Source organism: Hemicordylus capensis, chromosome 3 (assembly GCF_027244095.1).
Source record: "Hemicordylus capensis ecotype Gifberg chromosome 3, rHemCap1.1.pri, whole genome shotgun sequence".
In the NCBI taxonomy this organism is placed as follows: domain Eukaryota; kingdom Metazoa; phylum Chordata; class Lepidosauria; order Squamata; family Cordylidae; genus Hemicordylus; species Hemicordylus capensis.
In genome coordinates, this window is record NC_069659.1 from 4281613 (window position 1) to 4299327 (window position 17715).

At 48.2% G+C, this 17715-nt stretch overlaps 1 protein-coding gene across 7 annotated transcripts in view; it reads left to right on the forward strand.

Annotated features, from left to right (window-relative positions):
• Positions 1–17715, forward strand: part of SLCO2B1 (solute carrier organic anion transporter family member 2B1) — a 141639-nt gene that overhangs the window by 64409 nt on the left and 59515 nt on the right. For 2 of the 7 annotated variants that reach the window (XM_053306555.1, XM_053306556.1), the window contains exon 2: positions 8894–8982. In XM_053306555.1, the coding sequence (XP_053162530.1) occupies positions 8917–8982 (66 nt within the window). In that variant the 5' untranslated portion in view covers positions 8894–8916. Of the gene's footprint in view, positions 1–5439; positions 5521–5608; positions 6347–6425; positions 7907–8690; positions 8752–8893; positions 8983–17715 lie in introns of those variants that run through there. The other 5 variants (XM_053306557.1, XM_053306554.1, XM_053306551.1 and 2 more) reach the window with 5 other exon arrangements.

The window sequence follows — 17715 nt, forward strand, 5'->3', positions numbered from 1 at the left end:
GGACAAGATCTGAAGTTGCTGCAGCTTATTATTCAGGAACTGGTGAAAACTATTTGCAAGCGTCGGCTGATGCCAAACAGCTTATGTTTGGGATTTATGCCCAGAAAAATCCCCATTTAATCCAGTTCTACTTGTCTTGACAAGATCAAGCTCGACAACAGAAATGTGGCCCAAATTTTATTAGCCCTTCAATTTCTCTATTCTCAGGAAAATAGAACAAGTAGTTTTAAGTGGAACTAATGCCGCCTTCTTTCTGCTTCTTTCAACACTGGAGTCACACTGAGAGTTCAGAATGAAATTCATTTGCGCCCTTGGAAATCAGGCTTGTTTGCCCACCATTTCCGCCCAGTACAGTTTTACAAGAGAGAGGCTTATAATGTGTATGATCATCACGATGAGGCAAGTCTCACGATCAGCGAGACTCACCTGAATGGGGTTTGTGGGGAGAGCGGGCTTAGCCAGCTCTCCCCGCAGATGATCATTCCTGCAGCCCTGGATGGCCACGTCAGCTGCCCACACGACTGCCGGCTCCGTCATGGAGCCGGCAGGGGCTGCGGGGATCAGGGGTCGCATGGCGCCTGGAAGTTCCAGGATGCCCCCAAGGGCCTGGAGGCTTGTTTCAGCCTCCCGGTGGGGGTCTCCTCGTGTGTTGCTGCAGCAATACACGATCAAATAGACGGGGTTAGTGGAGCGCTCGCTCCACTAACTTCATCTAAGGGGAGGGGGAATTAGGAGGGTTTGTTGCCAGGAGCCGTGTGGCTCCTGTGGCAGCACATGATCCTCCAAAAGTGGGCTAGGCTCCCTTAGCCCGCTTTTGGTGGATCGTGAGAATCTCCTCAGTCTGTTTTTAAGATGGCAGGCTGCATCAGAAAGATCCCTGATAAGATGTCCTAGGACACCTTTTTTAGAAAAACCCTCCTGTATCAGGCCAAAGGGCCCATAAGTCCAGGATCCTGCTTCATGCAGTGGCCAATCAGAATTATTGCAAGGAGCTTTATAGAAAAAGTACCATACAGATACAGATGCATGTTTCAATTTATTTGCTTTAGGCAGAGACTAGCAGCGGCTTCAGACGCATCAGGAGGCGCCATCAGCGGGATGCACGAATCCCTGGTGCATCCAACGGGCAGTGCTTCCTGTCACGGCTGATGCTGCCCTACCAGGCACTGCTCTAAAGTGAGAAGAAGCGCGTTTCGCCTGGTATAAAGGGCGGCGAATCAGCCCTAATCTAAGTCACCCTAATGCTTCACAGTCTGGAAAGGAGTTGTCCCTAAACATGCAGGCTGCTTGCCAGGGAGAGGGAGGGGCTGGAACTCCGGTATAGTTGCATTATCTTGTGCCTGAGAAGAAGAAGAAGAAGAAGAAACCACAGATTTTGTCAAATCAAACCAAAGAAGAAAATTGCATCCTCTCTTGTGGGTCAGCCAGCTTCTTCCTCTGCAAAACGTTTGTGTTGCTTTGGTGCCTGTGAAACAGAAATAGAAAAGCAGGGGAAGAGAGGCAGTTTCAGTGGGATGCAGTCAAAAGCAAAGGGACGCAGGGCTCCAGGAGGGCAGCAGAGAGGTGACAGCATGGAGCCAGGTGCGTCCTCCAGCCACTTGCAATGTACACACTCACCCCAAAGGGAAGGCTTTGGTCCAGGACACCCGGCGAGTTCAAGGCAACAGTCGGAATCCCCAGCTTTTGCCAAGGAGAATGGGTTTTGCCAGAAGAAATCGTTGGTGCAAAGGATAAAGGGAACGGAGTTCCTTGCTGTCCCAAAGGAAACCCAAGTGGGGAAGTTTTGCACATTTTCCCAAATGGTGAAGAATCTGGCTTTGTTAGGAGAGATTCCCCTGCCGTTTCCCTTAGGTACAGAGGAGGAGGAGGAGGAGGAGAAGGAGAAGAAGGATCAATGGAGAACGGAGAGGAATGTGGAAAGAGGAAGGCCAGCTTTTATCATCTTCTCCCCACCCAGTTATTCTGAGAACATGGGGCTGTGATCCTAAAGCAAGACTGCACAACTCTGGTACCCTCCTGCAGATATTGGATGACAGCCCCCATCATCCCCAACTATTGGCCACTGTGGCTGGGGACGATGGGAATTGTAGTCCAGAAACAGCTGGAGGGGCGACGTTGTGCAACCCTGTAGGCATCCTAAAGCCACTTACTTGTGGAGTCACTAGACTGGAACCAACAGGCTGCTCTAGAAGGAAGCCATTTGAAGATTGCATTATCCCAGCTTTTCTTTCTAGGATTGCAAGGTGAATCTGCAACCCACAAACTACCTACTCTGGAACAATCCTGCTGTTTTCAATGGTAATACTCAAAAGGAAGCCATTTCTACTAGCCATTCATCTTCTGGGACCATGTGCCAGTTGTGGAGGAGATGGAGAGAGTTCATCTAGATTAGGCAGTTTTGCTACACACACGATTCCCTGAAGCTGGAATCAGATCCTGAATATGCCAAAGTTAACACTACAGGTGAAACTCGAAAAATTAGAATATCGTGCAAAAGTTCATTAATTTCAGTAATGCAAATTAAAAGGTGAAACTGATATATGAGATAGACGCATTACATGCAAAGCGAGATAAGTCAAGCCTTAATTTGTTATAATTGTGATGATCATGGCGCACAGCTCATGAGAACCCCAAATCCACAATCCCAGAAAATTATTGTGAAAAGGTACAACAGTCTAGGCTCCAGGTGTCCCACTCCAATCAGCTAATCAATCCATAACACCTGCAAAGGGTTCCTGAGCCTTTAAATGGTCTCTCAGTCTGGTTGATTAGGAATCACAATCATGGGAAAGACTGCTGACTTGACAGTTGTGCAGAAAACCATCATTGACACCCTCCATAAGGAGGGAAAGCCTCAAAAGGTAATTGCAAAAGAAGTTGGATGTTCCCAAAGTGCTGTATCAAAGCACTTTAATAGAAAGTTATGTGGAAGGGAAAAGTGTGGAAGAAAAAGGTGCACAAGCAGCAGGGATGTCCGCAGCCTGGAGAGGATTGTCAGGAAAAGGCCATTCAAAAGTGTTGGGGACTTTCACAAGGAGTGGACTGAGGCTGGAGTTAGTGCATCAAGAGCCACCACACACAGACGGATCCTGGACATGGGCTTCAAATGTCGTATTCCTCTTGTTAAGCCGCTCCTGAACAACAAACAACATCAGAAGCGTCTTACCTGGGCTCAAGAAAAAAAGAACTGGTCTGTTGCTCAGTGGTCCAAAGTCCTCTTTTCTGATGAGAGTAACTTTTGTATCTCATTTGGAAACCAAGGACCCAGAGTCTGGAGGAAGAATGGAGAGGCACACAATGCAAGATGCTTGAAGTCCAGTGTGAAGTTGCCACAGTCTGTGTTGATTTGGGGAGCCATGTCATCTGCTGGTGTTGGTCCACTGTGCTTCATTAAGTCCAGGGTCAACGCAGCCGTCTATCAGGAGATTTTGGAGCACTTCATGCTTCCTTCTGCAGACGAGCTGTATGGGGATGCTGACTTCATTTTCCAGCAGGACTTGGCACCTGCCCACACTGCCAAAAGTACCCAAACCTGGTTCCATGACCATGGGATTACTGTGCTTGATTGGCCAGCAAACTCGCCTGACCTGACCCCATAGAGAATCTATGGGGCATTGCCAAGAGAAGGATGAGAGACATGAGACCAAACAATGCAGAAGAGCTGAAGGCCGCTATTAAAGCATCCTGGTCTTCCATAACACCTCAGCAGTGCCACAGGCTGATAGCATCCATGCCACGCCGCATTGAGGCAGTAATTGCTGCAAAAGGGGCCCAAACCAAGTACTGAATACATATGCATGCTTATACTTTTCAGAGGTCCGATATTGTTCTATTCTTCAATCCTTGTCTTCTTGGTTCCATGTAATATTCTAATTTTCTGAGATTGTGGATTTGGGGTTTTCATGAGCTGTATGCCATGATCATCACAATTATAACAAATTAAGGCTTGACTTATCTCGCTTTACACGTAATGCGTCTGTCTCATATATCAGTTTCACCTTTTAATTTGCATTACTGAAATTAATGAACTTTTGCACGATATTCTAATTTTTCGAGTTTCACCTGTACACCAGAGGGTTTAGAACACTCCTAGCTCTCTAGTCTGGGGATGGGATGTGGGGAAAGCCTCTGCTAGCCTGGGTCAGAGAAGGCTGGGGGCAAGGGAGGAAACAGTGTTCCCTTAGTAAGGCGTGCACATGGGTAAGGCGTACTCATATGGTTTTTGATGTCCACTCAGTTAATTGTATATCCCACTCAGGTTAGGTCCCACTCCGAATGCATGTGTACACACACTGCCTTGATATTGCTGCCCAGAACAAAACTCATTCCACACACAACAATTAGAACACTGGCAGGAAGTTTTTCATGCCCAGCTTTCAGTTCGCAACTCCTCCGGAATGGGTTCACATATCAGCTAAATTTACTCCGAAGTCCCTGTGAGCTATTGGAGAGCACTTTTTTCTTTTATTGCACATTAGCGTGCAGCCCGATTTATATCCGGGGTTTTAAAAAAATCCACTTTTTGTGTCGGTTTTGGGGAACAACTTTGCACCAGTAAAGCCTTGCAATAAAGCCAGCTGTGTGGGAAAGCTCCAGCAGGTGCCTATATGTGTATTTTAACCCCTGGGGATGCCCTCTGCAATGTGGGGCACTGGAAGAGATCACGCGTGTGCATGTCAGGGAGTAGATAAAAGAAGCAATGCCTTCTAGGTCTTTTATATAATGGCGGCGGGGGGAGGCTTTTGAATGAGGAGAGGTGTTCCACTCCTCGTCCGCACAATCTCTGGCACCTATTTGGGTATATGTGGAGTTGCTACTGACTACTTTTAAACGGGTGAATTGTAACTTTGGAAGTTTAAATACAGATCTACATCCCAGGCAGCCAATATTAAACCGCTCATTCACTGCAATGGAATGATGTTGGAAAGAAAGTCATTGATTTTTCTCTCCAGAGAAATGGCATCCTGACAACTCAATCCTATGCATGTTTACTTAGATGGCAAGTCCCATTTGATTGGCTCACTCCCAGGTAAGTCTGCCTAGGACTGCAGCCTTGTGTCAATCTGGGGGCAGGGCAGAACTGAAGAAGGGGGTATTCCAACACCCACCCACCGCCAATAATCAATAGGGGGCTTATGACTGGCAGGGGAGAGGAGCACGCTCACAGTGCCAGAGTGAAAGTGTATGAGGGAACCATTTGGGGAGGGTGCGCTCAGGAGGCTGGGTGCATTTGTGCACAGAGATGGGCAGGGGGGCCCTGGGAGTTGGGGGTGCCAGACCGAGCAAGGTGCCCCTACAGTAGGCGGGTGGTGCCCTCTTCCCCTCTGTGCCTGAGTCTGGCAGGAGGCGGTCCACACGGGTCCCCTCACAGCAGGGGCTCCCCCTCTTGGGTCCCCAGATCATGTTGTCTGGGCACATCCCCCCAGCTGCCCCTGTGGCTGTGTCGGGCCTGCAGTCCAACAGGTCAGATGGGGAGCCCAGGTGGAGGAGGAGAGCTCCTGGCTTCGGGATGCCTGGAGGGTGTGTGTGTGTGTGTGTGTGTGCAAGGGCTGGCCCTCATGGCCCCACCAGGCCGACCTTGGCTCGGGAGTCACCCTTGAGTTGGGGGGGGGGGATTCTCAGTGCCACGCGTGGAATCCAGGGGTGGTGCCCTGAAGGGCTTGCCCAACCTGGGGGGTGATGGAGGATGCTTCTCCTCCTCCTCCTCCTCCTCCCCCCGCAGGGCTTGGGGAGCCCAGGAGTGAGTCCACCACCGCCCCGCTGCTCAAGTCTCGGCGAGGGGAGCCGCTTCCCATCTGCTCGGCCGGCCGCGGGGTCTGGGGTCGCTGCCGCTGCCCTGTTCGGCGCAGTCGCGGGGTGGCCGGCCCCCCCCCCCCGCTGCTCTGTCTGGGGGTCTCCCGGAGGGGGCTGAGCCTGAGAGGGAGGCCGAGCACCGGGGCGGGGGCGGCGGCGGAGGAAGAGACCCCCCCCCGCCCAACGCCGACTCCGAGGAGGGCCAAGCCGGTCCTCAGGAAGGCGGGGCAGGCGGAGCCCCTCCCCACCACCACCACCAGCAGCAGCAGCAGCAGCAGCCCCGTGGAGGAGGGAGGCGGCTGCCAGGGTGGCCGGCGAGGCAGCGCGGTGGCCGGGCCCGCTGAGGGGCTCCTCCCGCGGAGAGGCGGCGCAGGAGGCCAGGAGGAGGAGCAGCAGCAGCAGCAGCCGGAGGCCGCGGCCAGGCGGGCGAGGCCGTCGCTGAGGAGGAGGGAGAAGCGGGGCTGCTGCTGGACGGGGGGGGGGGGGACGCTCCCCTCCCCGCAACCGCCGCCGCCGCCCCCCATGAGGACCCCACCCTCCTCCCCCGCCGGCGGTAAACAGCTCCTTGGGGGAACGACCCCCTGACCCTCACACCCCATCGCCACGCGGGTGGGGCCTCCGAAGCCCCTCGCGGGGGGGGGGGGGTCCCCAGTGACCTGGGTGCGCCCCACACCCCCAGCTGGAAGGAGGACTCGCTCTTGTCTGCCCGGCCTCCTCGCCCAGCCTTGAGCTGCTTCAACAGACCAGGCCCCCTTGCGGGCTGCTTCTCACATTATTATTATTATTCACATTTTATCTCCCGCTTTTCCTCCAAGGAGCCCAGGGCGGCGTGCTACGTACTCGAGTTTCTCTTTCACAACCACCCTGTGAAGTAGGCTAGGCTGGGAGAGAAGGGACTGGCCCAGAGTCAGCCAGCTAGTCTCATGGCGGAATGGGGATTTGAACTCGGGTCTCCCGGTCCTAGTCCAGCACTTCAACCACTACACCACACCGGCTCTCAGGGAGACATCTCTCGATCTACACTCGATGACCCACACCGTGCATAATGTTATACACTGCTATCATGCCCCCCCCCCCACTTACCTGCCTTCTTTCTGAACAACAAAGGATGTTGCCATCTTTCCTCGTGGGCGAGCCACTCCCACCCTTGAACATTTTGGTCGCCCTTTTCTGCACCTTTTCTAGCTCTACACAATATCCTTTGGAAGGGGTGGTGTCCAGAATGGTACATCGTGCTGCTGTGCTGGTCCTGTGCGGATAGGTTATCCTCTCCTAAAGACCCATCTTCTCAGCCTGGCTTTTTAAAATAATGTTTTTATTGGTTTTAAATGGTTTTTACTTTTTTATGTTCATCTTAACTTTTTTTATTTTATGTTTATGTTAAAAAATTTAAATGTTATGATGTTTTACACTTTAATGTGCATATAAATAAAATATTAGGATATCATTGCATTGGACTGCAGTGCAAACACATACTTTAAAGGGATGTTGCTTATAATTTGATTGGCCCCCGTCTTGCTTCAAGATGGCAAATAGGGGGAAAGTCCCATGTGTTATAAATTTGTTTTGGATTAAATTGTCAGCACATGAATTCTAAAGGAGATGCTTATACTTTGACTGGCCACCGTGTTGAAACAAATCAATAAAAGGATTTTCTAGGATCACCTCCCATGTGCTGTGAATTTGATTTGTATTGGGATGTCAATACATGAGTTCTAAAGGGGTGTTGATTCTACTTTGGCTGCCATCTTGAAACAAGATGGCGGATGGGGAAAAATACTCATGTCAGCATACCTCAGGACCCCATGCAGATGGGGCGTGGGAATGCACCAGTCAGAGTCTCCTAGGACTTCCTTCCATGAGCTGTGAAATTGGTTTGCAACAGACTGCAAAGTACACAAAAGTTATTAGAGGGACACACTACACACACACAAACGTCTCATAAGCCTTCGCCCTTCAGAAAGGAGGCTGATTGGGCGGGGGATGAAGCATAACCTGTCGAGTATTATTCTTTTCCCATAAATGTTAGAAATACAGGGATGTTTTTGGTTTTCAGGGGGACTCCAACAGGAAGAGAAGGTTCTCTTTTCAGCCCTGAGTCCCAAGAGATGGGGTAAGAGCCTGCTGCTCTGGCTTCCCCTGGCATCTAAGATGACAGCCGTAGAGAGGGACTTCTTGGTTGCTTGTGGAACTCCCTCCCCAGACAGACTCACTCAAATCCAGGCCCTAGCTGCTTGGCTGTAGCTGTCAAATTTTATTTATTTATTTCTTTTATTTTATTTTATTTTTGCATTTATATACCACCTTTCGTTAAAAGAAAACCCCAAGGCGGTTTACAAAAGTTAAAACATACAATAAAAAGGCAATAAAAACATCAAGCAAAAAATATAAAAACAGGCATAAAAACAATACAACACTGGACTGTGTTGTTCTCAAGGCCAGCCATGACTCAGTTCTCCAGAGATAATGGAGAGGTTTTGTCTTCTCCCAGGTTTGAGGTGTTTAGGTGGGGCGAACCTCATGCATGGGACAAGCAGATATGTAACCAAGCCCCGCTGCCTTTCCCCCACTTTAAACAGACTGCTGTTCCTTTTTACTTTAAAGAGAAGTGGCTTTGAAAGGCTATTTGAGCTGAGGTGTGTATGTGTGCTTGCACACGCTTGTGCACACACACGCTTAACCTTTTCCCCAACAGCTGTTTCTCCACTCGAGATCACCCAACTTGCTTCCCTTACCTCAGAGAGGCTCCCGATATGTGTTTTTGAGTTTGTGGGCTGGATCAAACCACAACTGTGGGCTGCTCAGAGGCATCTGATTGGCCTTTGTGTAAAACAGGGTGCTGAATTAGATGGATGCACTTTGGTCTGATCCAGCAAGGCCTTTTGGATGTTCTTATCTTATATTGCCTTAATATGACCCATGGACTGCTAGATGAGGAACAGGACTTTAAAACACCCAGTAAGTGCCAGTCAGTAACAGTCACCTCACTCTTAGTAAATTGTTGTATATACAGATTTGCTATAGACAGGCAGTAGTCTTGTTTCATCAGCCCAAGAGGGGAAACTTCCATGCATTTAACAAGGTGCTTTCTTTTTTGCAGAGAGAAAACGTGCAAGTAAAAAAATGCCTAATGAAAGGGGCAGTCAGTTTGGCAGATTCTATTTCAAGAACCCATTTTATACTGTCAAAGTAAGTACCTTGAGCACTTCTACAATGAATCCCCCCCCCCATCTAACCTGCCCAATCAGATCCCCAAGGAAGAAAAGAAAAGAATGTTGGTCTTGGGCAGATGGCTTTTCCTTTCCTCCTCTGTTTTTGCATAAATGGGCTGGTTTTCAAAAGCAGGCCACTTTGTGTAGAAGTTCAAGGAGGCCAAATACAGGTCTAGAGAGAGCAAACACTGCAAACATGGCAATAGGACTTGTAAAAAGTGCTCTTTTCATACCTTTTAAAGTTCATCTTTCCAGTCCAGTGTGTTTCGCTTTCTGGTATTAAAACTGCTCCAGGCTGAATAACCAGGGCTGCTGTTCAGAAAGAATTGGCTTGATTTTGAGAAATGACCATGAAGTGCTTTCGGAAGATGTTTATTTTTAATGGATGGACTATGAAATGGATTTTTAACTTCTTTAGATCCACCATGTTTTGCAGAATAATAGGAACATAGGAAGCTGCCATGAACTGAGTCAGACCATTGGTCCATCTCGCTCAGTATTGTCTACACAGACTGGCAGCAGCTTCTCCAAGGCTGCAGACAGGAATCTCTCTCAGCCCTATCTTGGAGACGCTGCCAGGGAGGGAACTTGAAACCTAGATGCTCTTCCCAGAGCGGCTTAATCCCCTCAGGGGAATCTCTTACAGCGCTCACACTTCTAGTCTCCCTTTCATATGCAACCAGGGCAGACCCTGCTTAGCTTAAGGGGACAAGTCATGCTTGCTACCACAAGACCAGCTCTCTTCCCTTCTGTTCCCCTTTCTTTGTAAATAATAACAGAGTTGCCCTTGAGCACCTGCAGACAGAATGCATTTCCCTCAGCCCTGAGCAACTGCAGCTGGTCCCCTCCATCTTGGTCTAGTTTCACACAGGCCACTCTCGAGCAGATCTTGTAAAGCGGCAGAGAGAAGCAGTAGTTTCAGGTGTCATTATCAAGTGGCAATGCCCACCTGCAGTTGCTTCACCTGCCTGCCCATCACTGCCTGTGTTGTGAACTACACCTGGTTTCACACTCTGTGCATGCTCAGAGGGAAAGAGGCAAAGTCACATCATACACAAACTGAATTGGTTCTTGGAGATGGTGACCATGTAGGATCTGGGCACTCAAACAGAGACAGAGGGAGACACACTCGGAAAGTTCAATGGGCTTTATTTTTAGAAAGTTGCTCATCAGGATAAAATAATCCACATTAAAAACATGTTTCCGATTCAAAGTGTAGTGTAATGTGCCTAACTAACATATGTGTGTGCAATCAGTAATTACAGCTATCTAATAATCTAACAAATCCTAATAAAACATTTAGAGAGAAGCAGAGAAAGAAGGAGGAAGGGAGGGCTTAGGAGAAGGATGGCAGTGATTAGTAGGGAAGAAGGAAGAGGGACCCAAGGCTTGTAGAGCAGCATATTACCAGGGTCAGAGGCTTTGAGAGCGGTGGGGCTTTCAGCTGAAGGAGAGAGACTGTAGCTGGAAACAGGAGCTTGAGAGCGATGCAGTCTTCTGGCAGTCAAGTAGGCTGGTCAAGCAGACAGTTTGCTCAGAGCGAGGCAGAGAGTGAAAGTACCATGGCTGGGGAAGTCTTGACTTCTCACTGTGCAGCAGAAGTCATAAACAGACAGTCCCTTCTCCCTGGAAAGAGTTCCTGCCTCTAACCCTGCGGCTTGGGCAGCAAACCCTTGGATTGCTCATAAGCAAGTCTTGCTTGTAGGCAAAAGATTGCTTGTAGGCAAAAGACTGCTAGCTCTCTGTCCAGTAAGCCTCATTCTTTATAGTTGTATCTTCCTTTGATCTCTGTAGAGTCTGTTCAAAATATCCTCATCCTTCCTGGGTCCCCAGAAAGGTGACAATTTGCTGTTACCTTCTGGATATTGTCTTTTAATTGTTCAGGCACTCCAGGGAGATCTTAATCCCATCTTCTGTTAGCTGCTATCTTGGGGAGGGGACCAAAGCAAATCTGCATCTCTGAGCTGCAAATGGGCATCTTCTCTTGTCCCCAGATTTCCCAGCCAGATCCCATGAGGTGTGAAGGTGTTAGTAAAGTAAGAATTAAAGTCTATAGGTGTTTTCTTTGTGTGCATTTACCTAGAGTGGAATATCTATAGACAGCAATTGAGTATCCCCTTTGGGCATAGCAGAGCAATCACTGATAAGGATTAACATGGACCTTTCAGGAGGAAGTGAGAGCTCAGCTTCTCACTTCTTCCAGACATTATCTGATAGTGAGTTACATTTTATTGATAGCTCAGGCCTAGCCCTTGTGTTTCTGTGAGTGCCCATTTCACAATACAATGCTGGATTGCCTCCTCTTTCACAGAGCAGTAAGCTGAGGCAGGCATGAGACCTGGGTGTCCTTGAGTTCAGACATCACCTTGAGTTCAGACATTTAATTGAACTCTTAATAAAATGGAATCAGACACAGGCCTGAATCTTACACAATTCTGGGTTGCTATTCTGGGTTTAATGCTGTGGGGTGGGGGGTCTCCAACACCTGCTACTGCCTGGCACAGTGGCAGTATGGACAGGGCTGCTCCATTCTCCTCCTTGGTGGCAGAGCTGAAGAAGTGTGGAGGAGAGGAGAGTGGACAGGTAGACTAGGTTCTGTAACCCACGTCTCTGCTCTGTTCTGCTCTCCTCTCCCATTCTGTTCCTGAGGAGAACATAAGAACGGCCCTGCTGGATTATGCTCAATGTCCTTCTAGCCCAGCATCCTGTTTCACACAGTGGCCCACCAGATGCCTCCGAGAAGCCCACAGGCAAGAGCTGAGGCAGGGCATGCTGTTGCTCCCCCACAACTGGTACTGAGAGGCCTCTGCGGCTGGAGGTGGCCTATAGCCCTCAATAGCCATTAATAGACCTGCCTGGAATGTTGGACTAGGACTAGCAGGGCATTCAGTAGCCCTGCCTGGAGTTCCCTTCCAGACCCTCCTGCAATGCAACAGCCTCTCTCTTTCTCTCCCCACTCCAAATCCCCCCAAGCCCACCTTTCCCATGAAGTCTCGGGCTTACTGCCTTTGCTTTCATCCCTCATTTTACCAAAGCCAAAGTACACTCAACAGCACTATCATGCCTCCCCTCAGTTGTCTTTTTCATTATCTATTCTCTCCACACCATACATACTTTTATAGACCTCTATCATGTTCCTCCCTCAGTTGTCCTTTTTCTGAACTAAAATGCCCCAGGTGTTGTAGCCTTACCTCGTAAGGAAGGTGCTCTAGGCCCCTGATCATCTTGGTTGCCCTCTTCTGCACCTTCTCCAGTTCTACAATATCCTTTTTTGAGGAATAGTGACAAGAACTGTACACAGTACATCTAAATGTCACCACACCATAGGTTCGTATAAGGGCATTATGATATTAGCAGTTTTCTTTTCAGTCCCATGCCTAATGATTCCAAGCAGGGAACTGGCTTTTTCCACAGCTGCCACACATTGAGTCAACACTTTCAACGAGCTGTCCACCACGACCGCAAGATCTTTCTCCTGGACAGTTACTGACAACTCAGATCTCATCACCCTATATGTGAAGTTGGGGTTTTTTTGACCCAATATGCTTCACTTTACACTTTTGTCGCCCACTCCCCCAGTTAGGAGAGATCCTTTTGTAGCTCTTTGCAATCTCTTCTAAATTTCACTACCCTAAATAGTTCAGTGTCATCTGCAAATTTTGCCACCTCGCTGCTCACCCCTTCCTCTAGATCTTTTATGAATAAACTAAAAAGCACTGGTTCCAGAACAGATCCCTGGAGGACTCTGACTTCCGTCCATTTAGAGAAATCTCCATTTATATCTACCATCTGTTTCCTGTCCTTCAACCAGTTACCAATCGACACATGATCCTGTCACTCTTATCCCATGACTGCCAAGTTTCCTCAAGAGTCTTTGATGAGGAACTTTGTCGAAAGCTTTTTGAAAGTCCAGTTATACTATGACAACTGGATCACCAACCTGTTGAAACATTCAAATAACTCCAAGAAGTTGGTGAGGCAAGATTTACACTTTCAGAAACCATGCTGGTTCCCCCTCAGCAGGACCTGTTCTTCTATATGCTTAACAATTTTGTCCTTGAGAATGCTTTCCATCAATTTTGCTGGAACAGATGTTAAACTAACTGGCCTGTAGTTTCCTGGATCCCCCTGGATCCCTTTTTTGAAATTTGGTGTTACATTGGCTACTTTTCAGTCCTCCAGTACAAAGCCTGATTGTAGGGATAAGTTGTATATTTTTGCAAGGAGGTTGGCAGTTTCTCATCTGAGTTCTTTAAGGGTTCTTGGATGGATGCCATGTAGCCCTGGCAATCTGCTAGTTTTTCCAGAGAGTTTACTGTGCAGTCTACATGTGGGGTTACAGACTCATCTCTCTAGACCCCTAATGATTGAATAGCCCACTACTAGGAGGCCCCCACCCCCCAGAGGAGTATGAGCCCATTATTCATGGAAGGGGTCCCTTCTAAGAGAGCATCTGCTCCCCTCCTGGCTTTCTATCTTCATGAGTGGTTTTGTTGGCTGTGTACAGTATCGGAGATTGTTTATTTGAAAATCAGGTCTCAGCTGACGTTGTCAGCTATTCAACAGTTCAAACTTTCTTTCCCAAGAATATGAAAGAGGGAATAGTACATACCTTCTCTTCCTGCTTGGCTCCTTGTGAAGGGGCCTCATTCCGAATTCCTCACACACCTCTCCACTAAACTCCATGCCAAAATCCAATGACTCTGATTGCTAACTCCTGTTTGCGCAGTTCTGTTCGCTAAGTTCCCTGGCCATTGCCTCTTATGTACAGAGTAGGCTTCAAACTGAGGCAAACAGGCTCATTAGGAATGTGGCTGCCCAACCAGCTGTGAGTGATATCAGCCCTAGCTGGCACCTCCCACTGTCTCTCTCCCAGCAAGAGAGAGGCTAAAAACTAAAAATGAAGCCGCCAAGACAAGCCCTGGTGAATAAAAGGGGCCTTTTCCTTTGCTGCTACCAAGCCAGGCTGCAGCAGGCAGGTGAGGCAGAGGAAGGGCACAGGTGAGGCAGTCACTGGGCAAGCAGAGCATTTGGGGCAACATCTGGCATCCCTCAGGGGCCCAAAGACCTTTTGAACCTCTCTCCCGTTGTTTGTGTGCACATCTGGAAGACAGAAATGCAGTCTAGAAATGCATTTTATCTGATGACTGGCTAGGAAAGGGATCCAGTGACCATGGTGGGCAGCTCATTGAAAGTGTCAACTCAATGTGCAGCAGCTGTGGGAAAAGAGCCAATTCCTTGCTTGGAATCATTAGGAAAGGGATTGAAAATAAAACAAATCTATGGTGCAGCCAAAAGATGATTGAAGGGAGACATGATAGAGGTCTATAAAATCATTCCTGATGTGGAGAAATTTTTCTCCTGCTTGTATAAACCTGGAACCAGGGATAATCCCATGAAACTGATTGCCAGGAAATTTAGGACCAACAAAAGGAAGTACATTTTCACACAATGCATAATCAACCTATGGAGTTCTCTGCCACAAGATGTGGTGGCAGCCAACAGCCTGGATGGCTTGGGGCAGGGCGGGAGTTAGACAAATTCATGGAGGACAGGTCTATCAATGGCTGTTAGTCTGGAGGCTAAGGGAAGCAACAGCATACCTTTGCCTCTTGCCTGTGGGCTTCTCAGGGGCATTTGGTAGGCCTCTGTGTGAAACAGGATGCTGGACTCGATGGGCTTCCTTGGGCCTGATCCAGCAGGGCTTTTTATGTTCTTATGGTTTTAAAATAAATTGATGGCTATGCAGCATGGTAGATTTACAAGTACTTTTCGAGGTGTGCGTGCATGTGTGTGTCCTATGAATAGATGCATTCTGTCTGAAGGGCATTTCAGTCCCCCAACCACCAGGGGGTAAGGCACATATGTAGGAGTGACTTCTGCACTTGCTGTGTTTTTTAAAGTAAGGAAGGCACATATGTAGGAGTGACTTCTGCACTTGCTGTGATATTTAAAGCAGGAATAGTATAATTCCTATGAATTGTGAACAGCGGTAATGTAAATTAGGTGAAATGGGGAAAGATTCCTAAGTGATCATTAAAGTGCTTTAAAACGTATGTGTGATTGTGGGTTTGGATGCAGACAAAAAGGTTCCAGTTCTAAGGCAAATTAGTAGCAAAGATAACTGCCAGATAGGTCTGCTTTTCAGCATCACTCACATGTGATCAAGTTCGAGGCACAGAGAAGGGCTTATTAATTTCTTGGGCATCTCAAGAGAAGCTTGGCCTAAAAAGCTTTAGAAATCCTTGTTCTCTAACAGTAAGGAGAAAATAGCACTGCCACCATGGCTTATAACTGGGACTGTGTGTGCTCCACACCAAAATAACACTCAGAATTTTTTTAAAAAAATATTCACCACAAAAACCTGAATTCTGCATCTTCCATAAGGTGAGGTGAGGTGTGGTGTTCACCTCAAGGAGCAGATTCCTGGGTTGTCAATAAGGCAGCGATAGGCCCCCTGCCACCCCTTGCCTTACCTCCCTCCTGTTGTGCAGATGAGTCACCACTCCACAAAGAACTGTTCCAAAATGGTGGTGGTGGTGGTCCTCCTCCTCCTCCTCCTCTTCTTTTTCCTTCTTTTCCCCTTCCTTGTGGTGGCAGATGCTTGACATGCCATCTACCCTTGCACACTGCTGGTCTGATTAAGAAAAGGGAATGAAGTGGAAGAGGAAATGTCAAAGGGCAGAAGGGTACTGGAGATACTTAATAGAGTGTCTCCAATACCCTCCTGCCGTTTTGACATTTCCTCTTCCATTCTGTCCCTTATTTCTTTACCAGACCAGCAGCACATGTGGGAGCATGGGAGGGTGTGTGTAGAGTCAGGTGACAGTGGCTGCTGCCGCTGTGGAGGAGGAGGAGGAGGCAGCAGAGGCAGGTGCACACATGTGAGCAATGGAGGTGGTAACTGGCACCCTGCCTTGGGTACATGGAAGTCTTGGTTGGATCCCAGGTAGCAAGGCTGGGGAAGACTCTTGACTCTTGCATGGCCAAGAATAAGCAATCAAATCAAATCTTTATTACGGTCAATGACCAGCTTCATATAGTAAATAGTCACTATATAATAACAGCAAAAATAGTAACAATAACAGCAAAGCAAGAAAATGTGCATACAAAACATATGACATAACTCTAATTTAAATACTCACAATCCAGTTAGCCAGAGCGTCATTGACTACAGTTGTAAGAACCAACAATAGTGGGCTAGATGGAGCAATGATCTGACTCATTTTCAGGCAGCTTCCCAATAATCAGTTTCAGGCTTCCTCGCCAACATCCAAGAGAGTTAAAAATGAGCACAAACGATTCAAACTGTGGCCTTTCTGTCGGTGGGTGTCTCGGAGCACATCCATTACTAGGCATCTCACTTGACCCTAAATACCACTCTTGCAACCGTAGTATTAGCACTTCAAAGCCATCTACCCGCTTGACCCTTTTCTGTGGTGGAGAGGAAGCTGTGTCTATTCCGGCAAGCTGACTGGAGTTCCAGGAGCTCTGATCCTTCCTTTCTTTTGTCAGCAAAAACATGCCAAGCAGGGGCTGCTGCTTTCAGGACAGAGGAATTTGAAAATAGATGTATGATGCATGCACAGAAATGGGAAGCTTTCAGGGGTTTAAACACACACGTGCACACACCATGTTGGGAAAATCTTGCCACTTTAATTAGCATCCATATAGTACATATCAAATGTTAAAAGCACTTAACATCCCCTCAGTAATCCTTAGGACAAGGTAGATTTGTATTATTATCCTCATATTAAAATAATATAAGACTGAGAGAAAGTGACATACTTCTGGCCATCCAATAGGTTCATGGCAGAGACATGATTTGAACTAGGCCTATCCTGCTGATTCCAGCATACACTCAGGCTTGGGAATCCTTCCTGCCCCTCCTAACACACAGTTCCACCCTGAGTTTCATAGCCACTGTAGTACTGAAACCTAATGAAGAGATTGTAGTACCGGAATGATCAACTTGTGGAATTCTCTGCCACAAGATGTGGTGATAGCCAACAACCTGGATGGTTTAAAAGAGGCTTGGACAAATTCATGGAGGAGAGGTCTATCAGCGGCTACTCGTCGGAGGGCTCTAGGCCACCTCCAGCCTTAGAGGCAGGATGCCTCTGAATATCAGTTGCAGGGGAGCAACAGCAGGAGAGAGGGCAAGTCCTCAGCTCCTGCCTGTGGGCTCCCCACCAGCACTTGGTGGGCCACTGTGTGGAACAGGATGCTGGACTAGATTGGCCTTGGGCCTGATCCAGCAGGGCTGTTCTTATGGATGATGGGGCAGGGTATCAGTGTGTGACATATGTGCATGCATGATCATTGTGGTGTTCCAAACTGGAGGTTAGGTGAAAGCTTGGAATGGGGCCAGCCTTTACACAGATGAGGCGTGTCAGGGGCAGCTCAACCATGAGATGAAGTGTGTCTTCAGCCTCAGGAGGCAGCTCCACCACAGGGTGGCAAATGCCAGTATGTCCCTCCCTCATGCAGCCTTTCCCCATTTTCTGGCTGTGGAACGTTGTGGCCACTGTGGAAGTTGCCTAGACGGGTTACTTTCTCACCTTGTCTCATGGACAAGCCACCCTGACACACCTCATCTGTGTAAAAGAGGGCCACGTCAGAAGCTTCCCCCGCGCCTTTCTTGTGCACAGAGCAAGTGATCAAGAGAGAAAGGCTAGCACAGTGGCAACAAGTACCGCTGCCCTTCTTA